The sequence below is a fragment of the Rousettus aegyptiacus genome, unplaced genomic scaffold (assembly GCF_014176215.1).
Source record: "Rousettus aegyptiacus isolate mRouAeg1 unplaced genomic scaffold, mRouAeg1.p scaffold_m13_p_16, whole genome shotgun sequence".
Classification (NCBI taxonomy): domain Eukaryota; kingdom Metazoa; phylum Chordata; class Mammalia; order Chiroptera; family Pteropodidae; genus Rousettus; species Rousettus aegyptiacus.
The window spans coordinates 32,911,984-32,928,514 of NW_023416291.1; the positions used below are offsets into that span (position 1 = coordinate 32,911,984).

The 16,531-nt window shown below is 53.3% G+C and overlaps 2 protein-coding genes across 17 annotated transcripts in view; one reads left to right on the top strand and one right to left on the bottom strand.

Annotated features, from left to right (window-relative positions):
• Positions 1 to 16,531, top strand: part of DOCK6 (dedicator of cytokinesis 6) — a 38,103-nt gene that overhangs the window by 12,414 nt on the left and 9,158 nt on the right. For 7 of the 16 annotated variants that reach the window (XR_004954910.1, XR_004954911.1, XM_036233695.1 and 4 more), the window contains exons 14-33: positions 174 to 336; positions 3,425 to 3,542; positions 3,613 to 3,683; positions 3,854 to 3,992; positions 4,080 to 4,181; positions 4,596 to 4,682; positions 5,087 to 5,318; positions 5,569 to 5,730; positions 6,404 to 6,567; positions 7,013 to 7,117; positions 9,118 to 9,210; positions 9,468 to 9,563; positions 10,243 to 10,383; positions 12,614 to 12,727; positions 12,823 to 12,993; positions 13,384 to 13,523; positions 13,610 to 13,779; positions 15,570 to 15,730; positions 15,864 to 16,046; positions 16,390 to 16,516. Coding sequence is in view for 13 of the 16 variants with exons in the window: in XM_036233695.1 (XP_036089588.1) it covers positions 174 to 336; positions 3,425 to 3,542; positions 3,613 to 3,683; positions 3,854 to 3,992; positions 4,080 to 4,181; positions 4,596 to 4,682; positions 5,087 to 5,318; positions 5,569 to 5,730; positions 6,404 to 6,567; positions 7,013 to 7,117; positions 9,118 to 9,210; positions 9,468 to 9,563; positions 10,243 to 10,383; positions 12,614 to 12,727; positions 12,823 to 12,993; positions 13,384 to 13,523; positions 13,610 to 13,779; positions 15,570 to 15,730; positions 15,864 to 16,046; positions 16,390 to 16,516 (2,739 nt within the window). In the remaining 3 variants the exon portion in view is untranslated. The other 9 variants (XM_036233696.1, XM_016153417.2, XM_036233697.1 and 6 more) reach the window with 6 other exon arrangements.
• ANGPTL8 (angiopoietin like 8) lies at positions 331 to 2,047 on the bottom strand. The gene is given in 4 exon segments (XM_016153648.2): positions 331 to 794; positions 797 to 886; positions 1,407 to 1,572; positions 1,755 to 2,047. Coding segments are annotated over 4 exon segments (564 nt in total). The 5' UTR covers positions 2,046 to 2,047; the 3' UTR covers positions 331 to 777.

Sequence of the window (16,531 nt, forward strand, 5' to 3'; positions counted from 1 at the left end):
TAGGAGGGGAGGACATTGGTTCTGTGGGCAGAGCTGATCAAATATGGGGGCAAGAAATGAGTTGAGGGCGACTTCTGGCCTTATCACCTGAAGAACAGCATTGGGGAGAGTAGAGCCCTGACTCTGAAGCCCAGAGGCTCCCAGGCAGGTGCAAACCAGCTACCCCTCCCTAGCCCAGCTGAAGATTGACATCTCCCCGGCCCCTGAGAACCCCCACTTCTGCCTGTCCCCGGAGCTGCTTCACGTCAAGCCTTACCCAGACCCCAGGGGCCGGCCCACCAAGGAAATCCTGGAGTTCCCCGCCCGTGAGGTCTATGCTCCCCACACCAGCTACAGGTAACAGCCTCTGGAGCCCAGCTGGGCACTTGAGTAAGGGATGTTCAGGCATCATGCAAAGCAAGGTCCCCTTCTGCCATACATACATGCCCAGGATGAGACACCACTGCTTACTTTAATGGGGTGTCTAGGCATGAAGAGGCACATGTCCTTCCTTCGCCCCTCCTCCATGGGGCCATCTCTGCCTGCATCTCCACCTGCTTCTGTGGCCTGGTGTATCCCAGCTGACAGGCAGCTCCTCCCTGTACAGGGACTGCATGGAGCATGAAAGCACCCCTTGGTGCTTGGCTAGTCCTCAGTTCCTCCAGGCAGGCTCAAGCTGGGGGTGCCACTCTGTGCAGTCTGGGAGGGAGACAAGGCTCAGCCAAGGCAGAGAGGCCCCCATCCAGCCACCCTGCATACCCCAGTCCAGCTGCCCTGCATGCCCAACCCCTACCAGGCTCACCTCTCCTGTATCATAGCTGGTGCTGCTGTGCCACCATCTCCTGCCTCTGTCGCTGCAGGTGCCCTGTGAGGGCCCACGCAACGTGGCTCTGCTTGTCAGCACGGGCTCGTGGGGTCAGGACAGAAACCTTAGCTGGGGGTCACCTAACCTCCCATCACCTGACCATGCCCAACACTGCCCCCCTCATTGTAAGTCATTGCCACTCCCTGGCCTCAACTTTCCTATCTGTAAAATGGGGACATAATGACACTCACTTCATGAGCTTATGAGCATAATATGGAGTATAAAACAGTATTGGGTACTTATTAGACACTTGAGAAATGTTACCAATTGCTCTACTAGTATGCATTGAGTACCTACCATGTGCCTGGCAGCCCCATGCTGGGTATTTTATCTACACTGCATCCATGGCTCTGCTCTGAGACATCAGTTATTACCTTTATTTGCAAATGGAGAGACTGAGGCACGGAAGGGGACATAAGTTTTTCCCAGCATCACACAGGGTATAGGCCATGATACTGGGAGGCTGACCTGAGGAAGGGCAGGGAAGTGTCTCTGGGACTTGCTCTAGAAGCAAGTTCTGGATGGGAATCCGGGTGCTGACTCCCCCAGGGTTGGGAGCCACCTACCTTTAAAGCCTCAAATTTTTGGTGGGCGTGGCTCAGCCAGGCACTTCTCAGCTGGACTTCTAGCTGCTGCACACTGTCCCGAAGCTCCTGCTATCCCTGGGCCACTTCCCCCAGCGCCCGGGCCGTGGCTTCTGCCTGCAGCTTTAGAGCATCTCCATCTATCTGATCAGTAGTGAGACGTTAGTGGGATGACCACCTTGTCTTTGTTTGCTTGATTTTCACACTGAAAGTACTATATACCAGGAACCCCCTCTTCCTGGGCAAACCCAAACAGTGGGTCACCCTAGACATAACTCCACCACAGACTCCTACCCACCCCACAACACTCCAACTGCAGTGCCCACCTGTATCTCCAACAAGCTTGCACATAGTTCTTGGGCTACATCCCGGCCCTGGCTGACTTCCTGCCCCAGAAGCCCCAGTGTGCGGCCATAGAAGCCTAGGGTACTCCCGGCCTCCATCAGCTGTGCTTCCGTGGTCCTGTATGTGCCATTGAGGGCCTGGCCTAGCTGAAGGGCCCCATGGAAGAGCAGGGTCAGCTCCTCATTCTCTGCTGGCTCTGGGCTGCCCACGGGGGCCACAGAGGCAAGCTGGACAACCATCAGCAGGGCACATAACAGTACAAGCATGGGCATGGCTGAGGGGCTGGGGGTGCAATCACAGAGCCACTGCCTTTTATGCCCTAACACCCCCTTTACACTGGCCAATCATTAGCCAGCCGGGTGCCCTGTGTTATGCAAGGGTCTGGAGGTGGCAAGACTGTTGCATCAGGCGAATTGTCCAGCTGGGTCATGCTGGGATCACGCTGGCTTTGGCTCAGGGCCAGGCATGGGCCAGAGTCACTGGGAGACGTCAGGCTCAGGCGAAGCTAGTGGACCCTGAGGCTCTAAGCTTTGGTTTCCCCACCAGTGGATAGCACAACAACAATAGTAATAATAGTGAGGCTTTTATGAGTGCCACTGGTTTGCTCGGAGTTGTTCCATTGCCATTATGGTAGCTGGTCTCATACCTTTCCCACAAACCTGCAATGCCAGGGCCTTTGTTGGCTTGGGTGAGAGCTGAGGGATTAGCTGCAGGTGGCCAGACTCTTGAGGCCATGCAGCCCAACTCCAGGACCCATACATGTCCCAGATCAATGCTACCTGCCATTTATCTCCCTGAATGACTGTGGGGAAGTGCCTTGGTTTCCTTGCCTGTAAAATAATGTGACATTAGTCCTGCCTTGAGAAGTAAATGAACCGTTTTGTGTTGAGTGCTTAGAACAGACCTTGGCCCGCAGTAGGTGCCCTGTTAGTGTTTGGTGCAATTATTGTCATTATTTTTAGCATCTTTAGTATTGTTATGGAGGCTTATCTGGGAGGCTCTATGACCCTGTTGTACAAATAGGGAAACTGAGGCCCAGATGGAGGTTGGGGCTTACAGAGTTGCCCCTGGGAAGGGAGGCAGAACTCTGACCCCAACCCAGTCTCTACCTCTGACTCTAGCCTCAGTGTTCCCACATGATAGACAGGCTGCATAAATAGTAGCCTCTCCTGGGGGAAGGAGTGGTCAGACGCATGAACACGTGAGAGGCAGGTCAGCCCAGGTGGGGCTCAGGCCTGACCACTGGCCACCTGGGTCACCTTCTTGGAACCTTGTCCCTGAGCACCCATTTGTCACCTACCCTCTACTTCATCATGCCTCATTGGTGCCCCCAAAGTCCCTCTGTGTTTCCACTCTCTGCCATACTGTTTCTTTATCTGTACTCTGAGGTTGCCCATCTGTCATCTGTCCCCCTCTCTGCCAGTCATATTTCCAGCCTATGCCCCTAATTGTCACTTACCTGGCCCTCAATGTCCCAGCCTTGTGGCTACTGTTCTGTGTCCCAGGCTCAGCTTCTTCTGTCCATCTACCGCCCCTGCCCTCCCCCCCGCCCCCATCCCCACAGGAACTTGCTCTATGTGCACCTGCACAGCCTCAGCTTCAGCAGCCTCTCTGCCACCCCTGCGCTCCCACCCCACCCCTGTCCCCACAGGAACCTGCTCTATGTGCACCCGCACAGCCTCAACTTCAGCAGCCGCCAGGGCTCCGTGCGAAACCTCACTGTGCGAGTGCAGTACATGGCAGGCGAGGACCCCAGCCAGGCCTTGCCGGTCAGTGGCTGGGCCTGGGGCAGGTGGGTGGGGTGTCCCTGGTGGGCCCCTCATGCCCCCGCTCCCCCAGGTCATCTTTGGTAAGTCCAGCTGCAGCGAATTCACCCAGGATGCCTTCACACCTGTGGTCTACCACAACAAGTAGGTGGCATGGGGGCAGGGGCACTGATGGGCGGGGGAGCAGGTTCTGGGAGCACTGGTGGGGCACCCAACAGTGGGGCCTGCAGCCCTGGGGGGGCCACACAGCTGAGGGGATGGGGCAGGCACAGGGGATCCCAGCCCCCAGCAGAACCCCAGTCTGGCCCTGCCAGATCCCCTGAGTTCTACGAGGAGTTCAAGCTGCGTCTTCCAGCCTGCATGACTGAGAACCACCACCTGCTCTTCACCTTCTACCATGTCAGCTGCCAGCCGCGGCCTGGCACTGCCCTGGAGACTCCTGTGGGCTTTACTGTGAGCGCCCCTGCCAGCCTGCCTGCCTCCTCCCCAGCCCTCTTGGGCCCTGCCAGGCCCCACCCCTGACTCCCAACCTCTCCCCAGTGGATCCCACTGCTGCAGCATGGCCGCCTGAGGACGGGCCCCTTCTGCCTGCCTGTGTCTGTGGACCAGCCCCCGCCCAGCTACTCCGTGCTCACACCTGATGTATGCACCCTGGCCCCCCATGGTTCCCCAGACTCCTGTCTCCTGGGCCCTTGGGAACACCCCCTCTGTGAATGCTGTCACCCTCCCATTTACCCTCAAGGTGTTCATTAATGCCCCTGGGGCCTCAAACCCCCGTGCTATCTCCTGATTTACTCCCTTCAATTACTGTTCACCCCAGGAATCCATTGTGTTCCCCTGTTAGCATACCCGCTTCCAGCCTGCTCAATGGACCCCATAGTGCTCCCTCCCATCCCCTCTACCCCTATCTCTGGGCTGGGTTAGAGGCCTGCCTGGTACCCAGCTGTTCCCGTAGGCAGGGCCATGCTCAGGCCACAGGGTCTGCGATGGCTGGGCCTGCAGCCTAATTGGTAGGAGAGGGCCAGCCAGTGCCCACCTCATTTTTCCCTCCCACAGGTGGCACTTCCGGGCATGCGCTGGGTGGATGGCCATAAGGGTGTATTCAGCGTGGAGCTCACAGCTGTGTCCTCTGTGCACCCTCAGGTAGGGGGTTGGATGGGAACCCAGGAGCTGGGCCCTGGGGCTGGGCAACAGTTCCCACTGACCAGAGAGGCCTAGCTTTGGGCTATGGCTATGACTTCAGTCAGCTGGACCTATCTCCCAGGGAAGCTGCTGACTCAGGTGGGGACAGCCATGCCAGTGGCCATCCCAGCTGGGGCTTTGGCCCTTTGCATGGTCTCTCCTCCCCAATATTTTTTCCTATTTCTGTGGTCACTCCGCCCCCCTTCCTTCATCTGATGTCTCATCCTTGTACTTATTTATTGTCAATTCATTGATCCCTGGCCTCAGTGTCCTGCCCACTCAACTCCCTATTCAGTCCCCTGGGGGCTTCCCAGACCAGGGGCCCTGGCCCCTCCCCACTCACTCCTGGTTCTTCCTGTCCCCAGGACCCACACCTGGACAAGTTCTTCACCTTGGTGCATGTCCTGGAGGAGGGGGCTTTCCCATTCCGGCTCAAGGATGGTGTGCTGAGCGAGGGCACTGTGGAGCAGGAGCTGCGGGCCAGCTTGGCTGCCCTGCGCCTTGCCAGCCTGGAACCCCTCGTAGCCTTCTCCCACCACGTGCTGGACAAGCTCGTACATCTGGTTGTACGGCCCCCGATCATCTGCGGCCAGATTGGTGAGCAGGCACAGCCTCAGACCTGTTTACTGTCTGGAAAATGGCACCTCAGTCCACTGGTCTTGGGTGACCTCCTCTAGCACTTTTATTTCTCAGGCTTCAGTCTCCCTATCTGAAAAATAACCCCAACCCCCTGGGCCAAGAGCTAGTCCTCTGTGACCCTTTGAGGGCCACATGATTCTTTGGACCCTAAAGTCTATTCCTTGGTAAGGTAGGAGGCCTGGAACTTGACCTCTGCTCTTCCTGGCAGTGAACCTGGGTCGTGGAGCCTTTGAAGCGATGGCCCACGTAGTCAGTCTCGTCCATCGGAGCTTAGAGCCTGCTCAGGATGCCCATGGTCACTGCCCACTGCTGGCTGCCTATGTGTACTATGCCTTCCGATTGCCTGGCACTGAGCCCAGCCTCCCAGGTGGTGAGTGTTGGTGGGAGACTCCAGGGTACAGGAAATATCTGGGAGGAAAGTATCCTAGACAAAAGGGAACAGCATATGCAAAGGTTCTGAGGCCACATGTGGCCTCAGTTGGTTTAGGCAACTTGTGAGAGATAATTTTTGGCCTATCCTTGGGGGGTCATTATAGACTTGACTGGCAGGTGATTCAGCCAGTCGGTAAGCAGGGATTCGGGCAGGGTTGCCTGAGTTTGAATCCTACCCCTGCCTCCTACAGTTCTGTGATCCTGGCAACTGATTTCACCTCTCTGCACTTCTCTTCCCATTTGTAAACCGGTGATGATAATAGCGCCCCCTCCTGGGTGTGCTAGTAATAGTAAATGACAACAATTTATGCAAAATGCTTGGCACCGCCAGTACTCAATTTTAAGGTTTTTTTTTTTTTTCTCATTTGCTAAATAATTAATAACCACTAACCCCTTTGGGCACTTACTATGTACCAGGCACTGTTCTCAGTGTTTTTCAGTCTCCCCAAAATTACTATGAGGCAGCAGCTATTATCACACTCATTTTACAGGTGAGGAACCTGGAGGCTGAGAAAAGGAAAGTAACTTCCTTCACCAAGGGCAGCCCACTGGAAAGGGCAGGTCATCAGGGTGGGTAGGTGGGTGGCTAACCATATTTCCTCCTTGCTCAGGGGTGCCTCCGGTGACAGTGCAGCCTACCACGCTGGCCCGTGGGCCTGGCCGCCCTGCGAGCTTCTATCTAGCTCGCTCTAAGAGCATCAGCAGCAGCAACCCCGATCTGGCCGTGGCCCCTGGCTCTGTGGATGATGAGGTCTCCCGCATCCTGGCCAGCAAGGTAGGGCGAGGGGGGCCTTAGAACTTGCAGTCTCAGTCGCCATGGATGCCAAGCGGGTGGGTAGAGAATCCCAGTGTTGACAGAGGACAGGAAACAACAATGAACAACAGCATGGACATGGGTCTGACTTTTAATGACAGGGCTGGGCTTTGGCTGTCACAAGTTGGAAGCTATGACAGGTGTGCACTGAGCTCCACACTCTGTGGCCAAATCAAGAATGGCTGGCTGGAACTTGGCCTGGTTGATAAAAAGAACAGTGTGTACAGAGTGCAGAAGATGCATATATGTGTGTGCCCCATGCATGTACATGCACAGGTACAGATACATGTGTGTCCCATGTACACTCAAACACAGGTGCATATACTCTTGCACCCCATGCACATATGTACACAGTAGGCATATTCATGTGCATCCCATTCATGTATGTGCACATCCATTTTCCCAGGGTATTGACCGTTCACACTCCTGGGTGAATTCTGCTTATGCTCCAGGAGGCACTAAGGCTGTGCTGAGACGAGCATCCCCTTATTGTGGGGCCGACCCCAGACAGGTGCCCTCCCTCCCTTCCCCTGCACGCGTATGACACCCTCCCCACACTCCTCCCCCCAGAATGAGCTCCTCTTACCTCCCTGGCTCCAGACTACTAACCTATGGGGGCCGCCTGAAGGAGGCAGTGGACCCCTTCTGCCTTTGTTTGGGTCTATAAAGTTGGTATTAGTGTGGTAAGTATCAGAGGATCATCTTAACTGATCTACTGCCACATAGACCACAGTCTCAGACAGAGACAGAAGGGACAGGAGTGGTATGTAAATAGCATGCAAATGAGATGCAGATCCAGCCACTATAACCTCACTGCCCTGCATGGCCTGTTTCTCTCCCTTTAATCTACTCTATTTAGGAGACTCTCAATTGTCCCCTTGATGTAGCAACCTGAATGATGCCACAGGGACAGAATCGAACCTCTGGGCTCCCCCATCCTGTTCCAGGCAAAGAGGAACCCCTGTAGGCAGCTCTCTTTATTCTACCCTTTCCCTGGCACCTGGTATGGGGAGAGGCTTTGGTTTCAGACAGACCTGGGTTTGAGTCCTGGCTCACCCTGCACCCCAGGCTCTGAATTTTCAGATGTAGTAAAAATTTAAAGTGAAGTGCTCAGTGCAGCAGTCCTGAGCCTGGGAGGGAGTTAGGGCATTGCAGGCGGGATGCTGTTAGTGGGATAGATTCTTGGCCCAGCCTTACCCCTGAGCTGTTGAGATAGACACCAATCAAACAAATGCACCAGTGTAGAAGTGCACAGAGTGAAAATGCTTGAAAGGAAACTAACAGAAATGGGGCTACCAGCCTCCCTCTGGGGTGATCCGGAGGCCTCTCCAGAGAGATAACATTTTTGTTGGGACCTGAAGGGTAAGATGGAACCAGAAAGCCACAGGGACTGTTTTCCATGCGTACTTGGCCCCAGGCCCAATTTCAGGTCTGTGACCATCACCAGGGTGACCTGAACTGCATGGCCTGCCAGGGGACTAAAAGTGGCATAAGCAGGGGGACTTTGGGAAAGACTTCTCCCATATGGCTGGAAATCTGGGTTCATGGTCCTGCTAGCCCACCCACATTTTTATCAGGACTCCCACCAGTACTCTCAGATCTCAGATGTCAGCTAGGCCTTGAAGATCACATAGTATGTGACAAGGTGGCAAAAGGGTGGGCATACCAGGTAGGAGGTGGCACTGAGGCTGGCTTTTGCTGCAGGTGGCTCATTTGGTGCCTGCTGAGGGGCCAGGACTTGTGGCTGGAATGGACCGTGGGTACTGTGGGGCCCTCCTGTGCCAAAGCAAAGGCCTGGGCAGGTCCTAGGGCTGGGCTGCCTCCATCATGGGACCTCCTCTCCCTGTCAGCAGCCTTGCTTGACCAGCAAAGGAGGAAGGGAGAATAGAGCTTAAGCCCCCATACCCATATCACAGATGGTGACGCCCAGTGAGTTCCCAAGAAAGGCTGGAACAAGGCCAGGCCTGGAACCTGGGGCTGTCTCAGGTGCTCCCACTGCCTCTCATCACCATCTCACCTCCTATATTTCTTCCTTGTTCTCTGTCTTCACTTTAATTCCCTCTGTCTATAGTCTCTGTCTTCTATATCTGTGCCCTCTTCCTTCCTTGTCCAACCCTGAACTCACTGACTCACACTCCACCTTCATCCACACTCGCTCTTACCCTTCGTGACCACACTTTCACTTCACTGTCTACAGTGATTTCACCTTCTCCACCTACACTCCCCTATCCGTTCTCACCTATGTCCTTGCCAGCTCTTGCTCCATCCACACTCATCTCTGCACTCTGCACTCTGCCATCGGGCTCTGGTCCACATTCTCGCTTGTTCTGTTCACTCTGCTTTACACCTCCTTACTATGTCTTCTTTGTTATCCTCATGTCTTCCATCGCGCTCCTTCCTTCTCCATCCATGCCTCCACTGCCCATCCACACAGACACGTCTTTCCTCCATCCATGCGCCCACACTAACCCCCCCTCGCCATCCCACCCTCTTCATCCCATCCCATCATAGGCCATCGACCGCAGCTCTAGCCGAACCTCTTCCTACCTCAAGAGCTCCTCCTCAGTCCCACAAGCCACCCAGCCGAGACCCACTGTGCATAAGGTAGTGGGAGGCAGGGGGCGGGTGATGTAGTTTTGGCCTGGTCCCAGCAAAAGGGTCCAGAGCTCCTATCCTCTGAGCCGAGCAAGGTCTGGCGAGCCCAGGGAGAGGGCACATTGACTCCTTCTGCTCCCTCTTTCCTGCATGTCCTGTCACTGCTCTAACCCCAAGCCCCCCAGTTGCATCATCTGCCGTCATGCCCTCCAGAGGGGGTGGGGATAGGCTCCTCTGCTCTCTGTGACCCCTGTCCCTGCCTCTAGCTGCTTCACGAGGAGCTGGCTCTGCAGTGGGTGGTCAGTGGCAGCACCGTGCGCGAGGCCGTCCTGCAGCACGCCTGGTTCTTCTTCCAACTAATGGTGAGGTGCCCTCCTCCCTGCCTGAAAGCAGGAGGCCCCCAGGGGAGACTCTCTCCTTGAGGCGAGGAACCCCCTGAGAAATAGCCCTGAGACCCCAACACAGAGAGATAAGAGATGCTTAAAGGGATCTCTCCCCAGAGAGAGGCCCCCTGAAAATTATCTGAAATCCCCTCCATAGAAAGAAGACCCCCCTACCTTCCATATGAGATTGGAGAGACCCCTAACTAGTGAGGAGACCCCTACAAGAGATATCCTCAGAGAGAGAGGGAAAGCCCTGTTGTCACACTTCAGATACCCCCCAAATTCTTCAAGAGGTACCTTGAAAGACCCCTCCTGATTACAAGCCCCACCCCATCTGGTGGGCCTTCAAGCCACATCCTATCCACAGACTTTGTCCCAGGAGACTGGCTCCAGCTCTTCCTACACTCCCTCCTCAGCCTTTCACCCCTTGTACTCTCTGGGACCCATGTACTCTCTGCCCATGGCTTCAAGCCCCATCTACAGTCTGCAAGTCCCCCCCCCTCCCGCCCCCATAGCCTCTCAGGCACTCCCCTCAGCCCAGAATTGTGGGGCTAAAGCCCCACCCAGAACCCCTTATGCTGCTTCAGCCCACCCCCTTGCTGGTAAAGTATCACTTACAGCCCCTCAAACCCCACCCCGGCTTTCACCCCCACCCCAGGTGAAAAGTATGGCACTGCACCTGATTCTGGGCCAGCGGCTGGACACGCCCCGCAAACTACGCTTCCCTGGGCGCTTCCTGGACGACATAGCGGCTCTGGTGGGCTCTGTGGGCCTGGAGGTCCTCACCCGGGTACACAAGGTAAAAGGGGAAGGGCCTCAATGGGCTTGGGGCCTCAGTGGGTATGGAGCTTGAGGCAGGACATAGAACCAGCCACGTGGAGGCGCCAATCCTGCCCAGTGCTTCCTGGCTGTGAGACCAGGAATCCCATTTGCTGGATGAGTCTGTTCATTTAGCATCTATTTCTTGAGCACCTACTGTGTATACAGCCCTGTGCTGGGTGCTAGAGACACAGCAGTGAACAAAACAGACCCAAATCCTTGCGTTTATGGAGCTGTCTTTTTAGGGGGAAACTTGAAAGAGATGAGAAAGCTATACAATGTCTGAGACAAGAGCATTTCAGGCAGAGGGCATAGCAAGAGCAAAGGTCCCTGAGGCAGGACCACGCCTGGGATGTTAGCAATGAATATGACTGGAATGGAGGGAGCAAAGCAGGAATGAGAGTTAGTGAGGATAGAGAAGTGACAGGACAGATCCATCAGTCCTAGTCGCAGTGTCATACAATAAGTGCTCAATAAATAGACAGTCATGTCCAGGCCTTGGATCACTAATTTCAATGCCCATGGGAGTTAGACAGGAAATAATAATTATAATAGTAATAATATTGAGCGTTTTATTGAGTATTTACTGTGTATCCAAACACTTTAGGTGGATCACATTAAATCAACAACCTCACAAAGTTTGTATTATCTTTGTTTTAGAGATGGAGAAACTGAGGCAGAGAATGACTAACAAACTGATACCACACACCTGAGAAGGGGCAGAATGGGGATTTGAACCCAAGCCACCAGCTCCAGAGCTCACACCCTCACCATCAGCTTCAGTTGGGAGAGTGGGGCTTCTAGAGGACCAAAGGGCATGTCCCTGTTAGCTATGGCCAGAATGTCTGATTTTTAAAGTGGAATGGGACTTCTAGATTTAACAGGAATTTTACAGATTTTTGAAACACCAATCTGTCCAAGTCAGCCATTGTGCAATTCCCTGTAACCTCTGGGCTGGTCTCAAAGGTCTCAACCTTGTTCCACTGGAGCCTCTCCAGTGGCTGACATTCCCAGGGGCTGGCCCAGATTACGAGGAAACCACCCTGAGAAAGGATTTCAAGGAAGAACAACACCCCTGAGGAGCACCATTTTCATAGCTGCTAGTGGGGCATTGATGACAGGCCACAGTGATTGTATTCCTTGACATTCATTTAGCACTGACTGTATCAGTCTCTGTGCACAAGGCAAACCCAGTCTCTGTCTCCCTGTGGTCTCAGTGCCCAGGCAGGGTTTGTATTTTGTTTCTTCGGTATGCAGGACACTGAGGGCCACTGAAGCTGGGTTGGAAGGCCACAGAATAACTCACGAGAGCATGAAGGCAGAATAAGCACCAGCTGGGCCTTGAAACCATAGTGGCCTCCTTGCTGTTCCTCACACTTGCTGGGCACATCCTGCCCCAGGGCCTTTGCCTTACTGTTCCCTCTTCTTGGAATACCTTTCTCCCCGTCCTTCCAGCTTCTCTCAAAACAGCACCCTATTCAATTGTTGTCAAAACACAGTTTCTGGAGCCCTTTTGTTTGTTGCTACACGAGACTGAGCTGTATAAGCATCAGGGACCACCTCTGTCTCGTTCACAGGGCTTGGCACATAGTAGATGCTCAGTACATGCTTGTTAAATGATTGCAGGGTGGGGAGCTTATCAGTTACAGCTGAGGTCGATATACTCAGACATAATCACAAGTGGTTTAAAAGTGACCACAGTTTATTTCTGAGCATGAGGGGCCGTCAGGGGCTCCACGATGTGGGCCTGGCAATCGAGGTTCACCACAGTGCCTGCCACATTAGGTGTGGTAGGTGGCGGGAGAAAGACCTGCTCCATTTAAGTGACCACATCTGTTCAAATCCCGTTGGCCAGAACGTGATCACGTGGTTATTCTCAGCTACAAAGAAGCCTGGGAAATGTAGTCATTATCCAGCTTTGAATTCTAATACCCTGAGAGACGGTGAGAGAGGATCTAGGGGGTAGTCAGCAGCCAGTTTCTGCCATCTGTGTTATTTGTGTGGGGAAAGGAGGAGATAGTCACAGGGAGGAGGGCAACCAGGAAAGCTGGGAGTGCCTGGAGTGCAAAGACGAAGGTTTGTGAAGAAGACTCCAGGCTCTGGGGCAGTGGCTGGAAGTAGCTAGTGGCCTTGACAAGAGTTAGGCCCTATGTGGGGACTAAATTTTGATGGGGTGTGTAGGTATGGGCTGACAGGCCCTGTGTCCCCAGGACGCGGAGCTGGCTGAGCGCCTCAATGCCAGCCTGGCCTTCTTCCTCAGTGACCTACTGTCTCTGGTGGACCGCGGCTTCGTCTTCAGCCTGGTCCGGGCCCACTACAAGCAGGTAGGGAACAGTGCACCTGTGGGTGACATGGTGGGGTGTTGGGTGTGGCAGGCAGAGAAACTATGACTGTTGCCTGCTGACCCCCTCCCCAACAGGTGGCCACACGGCTGCAGTCGGCCCCCAACCCAGCGGTGCTGCTGACCCTGAGAATGGATTTTACCCGCATCCTGTGCAGCCACGAGCACTACGTGACCCTCAACCTCCCCTGTTGTCCCCTGTCACCCCCAGCCTCACCCTCACCCTCCATATCCTCCACCACCTCCCAGGTGGGCTGGCCTCACTTCTGGTTCCTCCTTTTGACCTATGACCTTCAACCTATCTGTCCATTCCACAGTGGGCCACTGTCCAGGGGGAATGAACCCCTTGCTATGACCCTTCGCCTCTAACCCCTCATGGTCAGCAATTTACTGGGAGAACCAGCTTCTGATTTCTCACCTCTAAGTCTTAAGTCCTACATCTGCCTTCCATCAGCTGTTTCTCAGACCTTTGACTTTTGAGCCCATGCCCTGTCACCTGACAGATAGGTTAACCCCAGTGTCTTGCCTCTGACCTTTACTCCATGCTCACTGTTACCTCAGATGAGTTAATCCAAGTCTCTCACCTCTGACTCTTGACTCCTGCCATCCCTGCTTTTCCCTACCCCCAACCCTCTGCAGAGCTCCACCTTCTCCAACCAGGCCCCAGACCCCAAGGTGACCAGCATGTTTGAGCTGAGTGGGCCGTTCCGGCAGCAGCACTTCCTGGCTGGGCTCCTGCTGACGGAACTGGCGCTGGCCCTGGAACCTGAGGCTGAGGGGTGAGCACAGGCCCTGTCCTCCCCCAGGGGGTAGAAAGGTCCAGGTGCTGCATCTACTCCATCCTGAGCACCTCACTGTCCCACAGGGCATCCCTGCTGCACAAGAAAGCCATCAATGCTGTCCACAGCCTGCTCTGTGGCCATGATGCTGACCCCCGCTATGCTGAGGCCACCGTGAAGGCCCATGTGGCTGAGCTGTACCTACCACTGCTGTCGCTCGCCCGGGACACACTGCCGCGGCTACACGACTTTGCTGGTGAGTGGACCACGACAGGATGGTGTCATACAATTTAGGGGCTTGACTGACACACAAGGCTCAGGTCAGGAAAGGTGGAAGAGCACACTTAGGAGTAAAACATGGCATTAGGGTCAATAGATTGGATTCAAGTGCTGGTGCTGGGCCCCAGGCGAGCTATTAACCTCTCTGAGCCTCAGGTTTCTCACCTATAAAATGGGGACAGTGGTAGCACCAATGATTTACTATATTTAAGTGAAAATATAAGGAGTTATAGTACTGGAATATTGTTAGTCCATAGTAAATAAGAGATATTATAACATTTATCATCTTCTAAGAAGAGGGTGGGTGAGGAGGGAAGATTGGGAACATTGGGGCAAGTGGTCATTTGATTCATGCACATTCATTTACCACTGCTGAAGGATACACAGAGTGGTTGGAAGCACAGACTTGGGATTCACATGTTGATCCCCTGCATCATTTGGAGGAAATACTCGGTTGTTGGCTTGAATTTTTTTTCCTGCTTTATCTCCTTGCTTCTGTACTTCTGGGACTCCAGTTATACTTACGTTAGACCTTTTGGTCATGTCCCACTTGCCTGCTATGCTTTGCTCTGTTTTCCATTCCTTTTTCTCTTTGTACTTCACTTAGAAATTTTCTGTCCACCTGTCTTTGAGTTCATTACTTCTCTCTTCTGCTGTGTCCAGTCTTCTGTTAATGCCATCCATTGAGTTCTGAATTTCAGATGTTATATTCTTCAGTTGGAAAACCTCTATTTGATTTTTTTAATAGATTTCAATCTCTGTTGAAATTCTCCTTTTTATTCATTTTGACCTACCTTTTCCAGTACTTTTTCTTCTAAAGCCTTTGAGTGCTAACTTTTGGCAATTTATGTACCTGAGTCTGTTGTCTATTTTTATCTCCTATCAATCATATTTTCCTGCCTCTTTACATGTCTTTTAACTTTTTATTGTATTTTGGACATCGTATTTAAAAGAACCATCTAGACTGAAGCAATGTCATCTTTTCCTATTGAGGGTTCCTTTTTCCCTCTCCTGAGCAGATAGGATAAGTTGCTGATCACCTCAGTCGAGTGAGAAATTGAACTTGATTAGGCTGGGCTGGAACTATGGGTAGACTCAGATAACCTTTTGTTTTAAGAATCTCTAATGTGAGACCTGTTTTGTATTTGTTGGCTACTCCCCTCTCGGCTGAGACTTTTTTTTAGGGGGAGGGGTACTCTTTTAGATCATAGATTTAGAACCAGATTTTTTTAAGTTAAAATCATAGCTTTACCATTGATCTGCCTGCTGTGTGACCCCAGGCGAGTAACTCAATCTCTCTGCGCCTCAGTTGCCTCATCTATAAAGTAGAGGTGATTAAAGTATTTATCTCATATGGTTGTTTTGAAGGTTAAGTGTTAATATTTTTAGAGGTAGAATAGCACCTGGCACACAGCAGATGCTACGTAAGTGCCAATCAATGCTATAATAACGACGGGAGCAGGCATTATTGCCGTTGTCATTGTTATCACCATCATCATCTTTACAATTACTACTCCTGTGTGCTAAGGCCATGTTCTAAATGTGGAGCATATAGCAGTGGCCAGAGTAGATATAGTCCAGGCCTTTGTGGATGTATCTAACCACAAGTACAAAATGAGCCCTGGGAATGGATAACTGGGGGCTCCATCCTGGTTTGGGGGTTGGTAACAGGGAAGGCTTCCATGAGGTGACCTTTGAGCTGAAATTTGAGATAGAGGGGTAGCACTTACCGAGTGCTCATTCTTTTCCCCTCTCCTCTCCCCCTAGAGGGTCCAGGTCAACGGTCAAGACTGACCTCGATGCTCGACTCAGACACAGAAGGGGAAGGGGACACTGGAGGCACCATCAACCCCTCAGTGGCCATGGCCATCGCTGGTGGCCCCCTGGCCCCTGGCTCCCGAGCTAGCATCTCCCAGGGTGCAGCAACAGTGAGTATGAGCTGGTCCTCAGAGACACTATCCAACCTGGGAATAGAGATTATGTAATGAAATACAAATCTTACATGGAGAAAATGAAAATTGACTCTCCCTTCTGAGCGCCCTATCCTCTCTCTGGCCCCAGGGTTCTCGCTCAGGCTGTCCCCTCTCTGCTGAGTCCAGTCGGACCCTGCTGGTATGTGTGCTGTGGGTACTGAAGAATGCAGAGCCAGCCCTTCTGCAGCACTGGGCTGCCGACCTGTCTCTCCCTCAGCTGGGTCGTCTCTTGGACTTGCTGTACCTCTGCCTGGCCGCCTTCGAGTACAAGGTTCGGGGTGGGTGGGCAGGGGCCTGGGGTGTCACAGGCAGGCCGAGTATGCATACAGGGCCCTCAGTGCTGTGGACTGAGCTTGAAGGAGTGGACTGTCCTCATATGCTAGTTTCCTAGGGTAAAGGGGTAGACTGTTTCTGTGCTGAGCCAAAGCAAGAGAGAGATTTGTGTTCATGAATAGAATTTGGAAAATGCCAAGAGCTTGCAGTAAAGACAAGAGCTGTGTCTTCAAGCACAGGGTCCCAGAGGTCAGAAAGGGCCAGATGAAGTGGGACCAGATTAGCCCAGGTCCCACAAAAAAGGGCAGAGTAAACCTGCAACCCAGTCTCTGCCCTCCCAGGGGAAAAAGGCCTTTGAGCGCATCAACAGCCTCACGTTCAAGAAGTCACTGGACATGAAAGCACGACTGGAAGAAGCCATCCTGGGCACTATTGGAGCACGACAGGAGATGGTGCGACGGAGCCGTGGTGAGAGAGAGATGT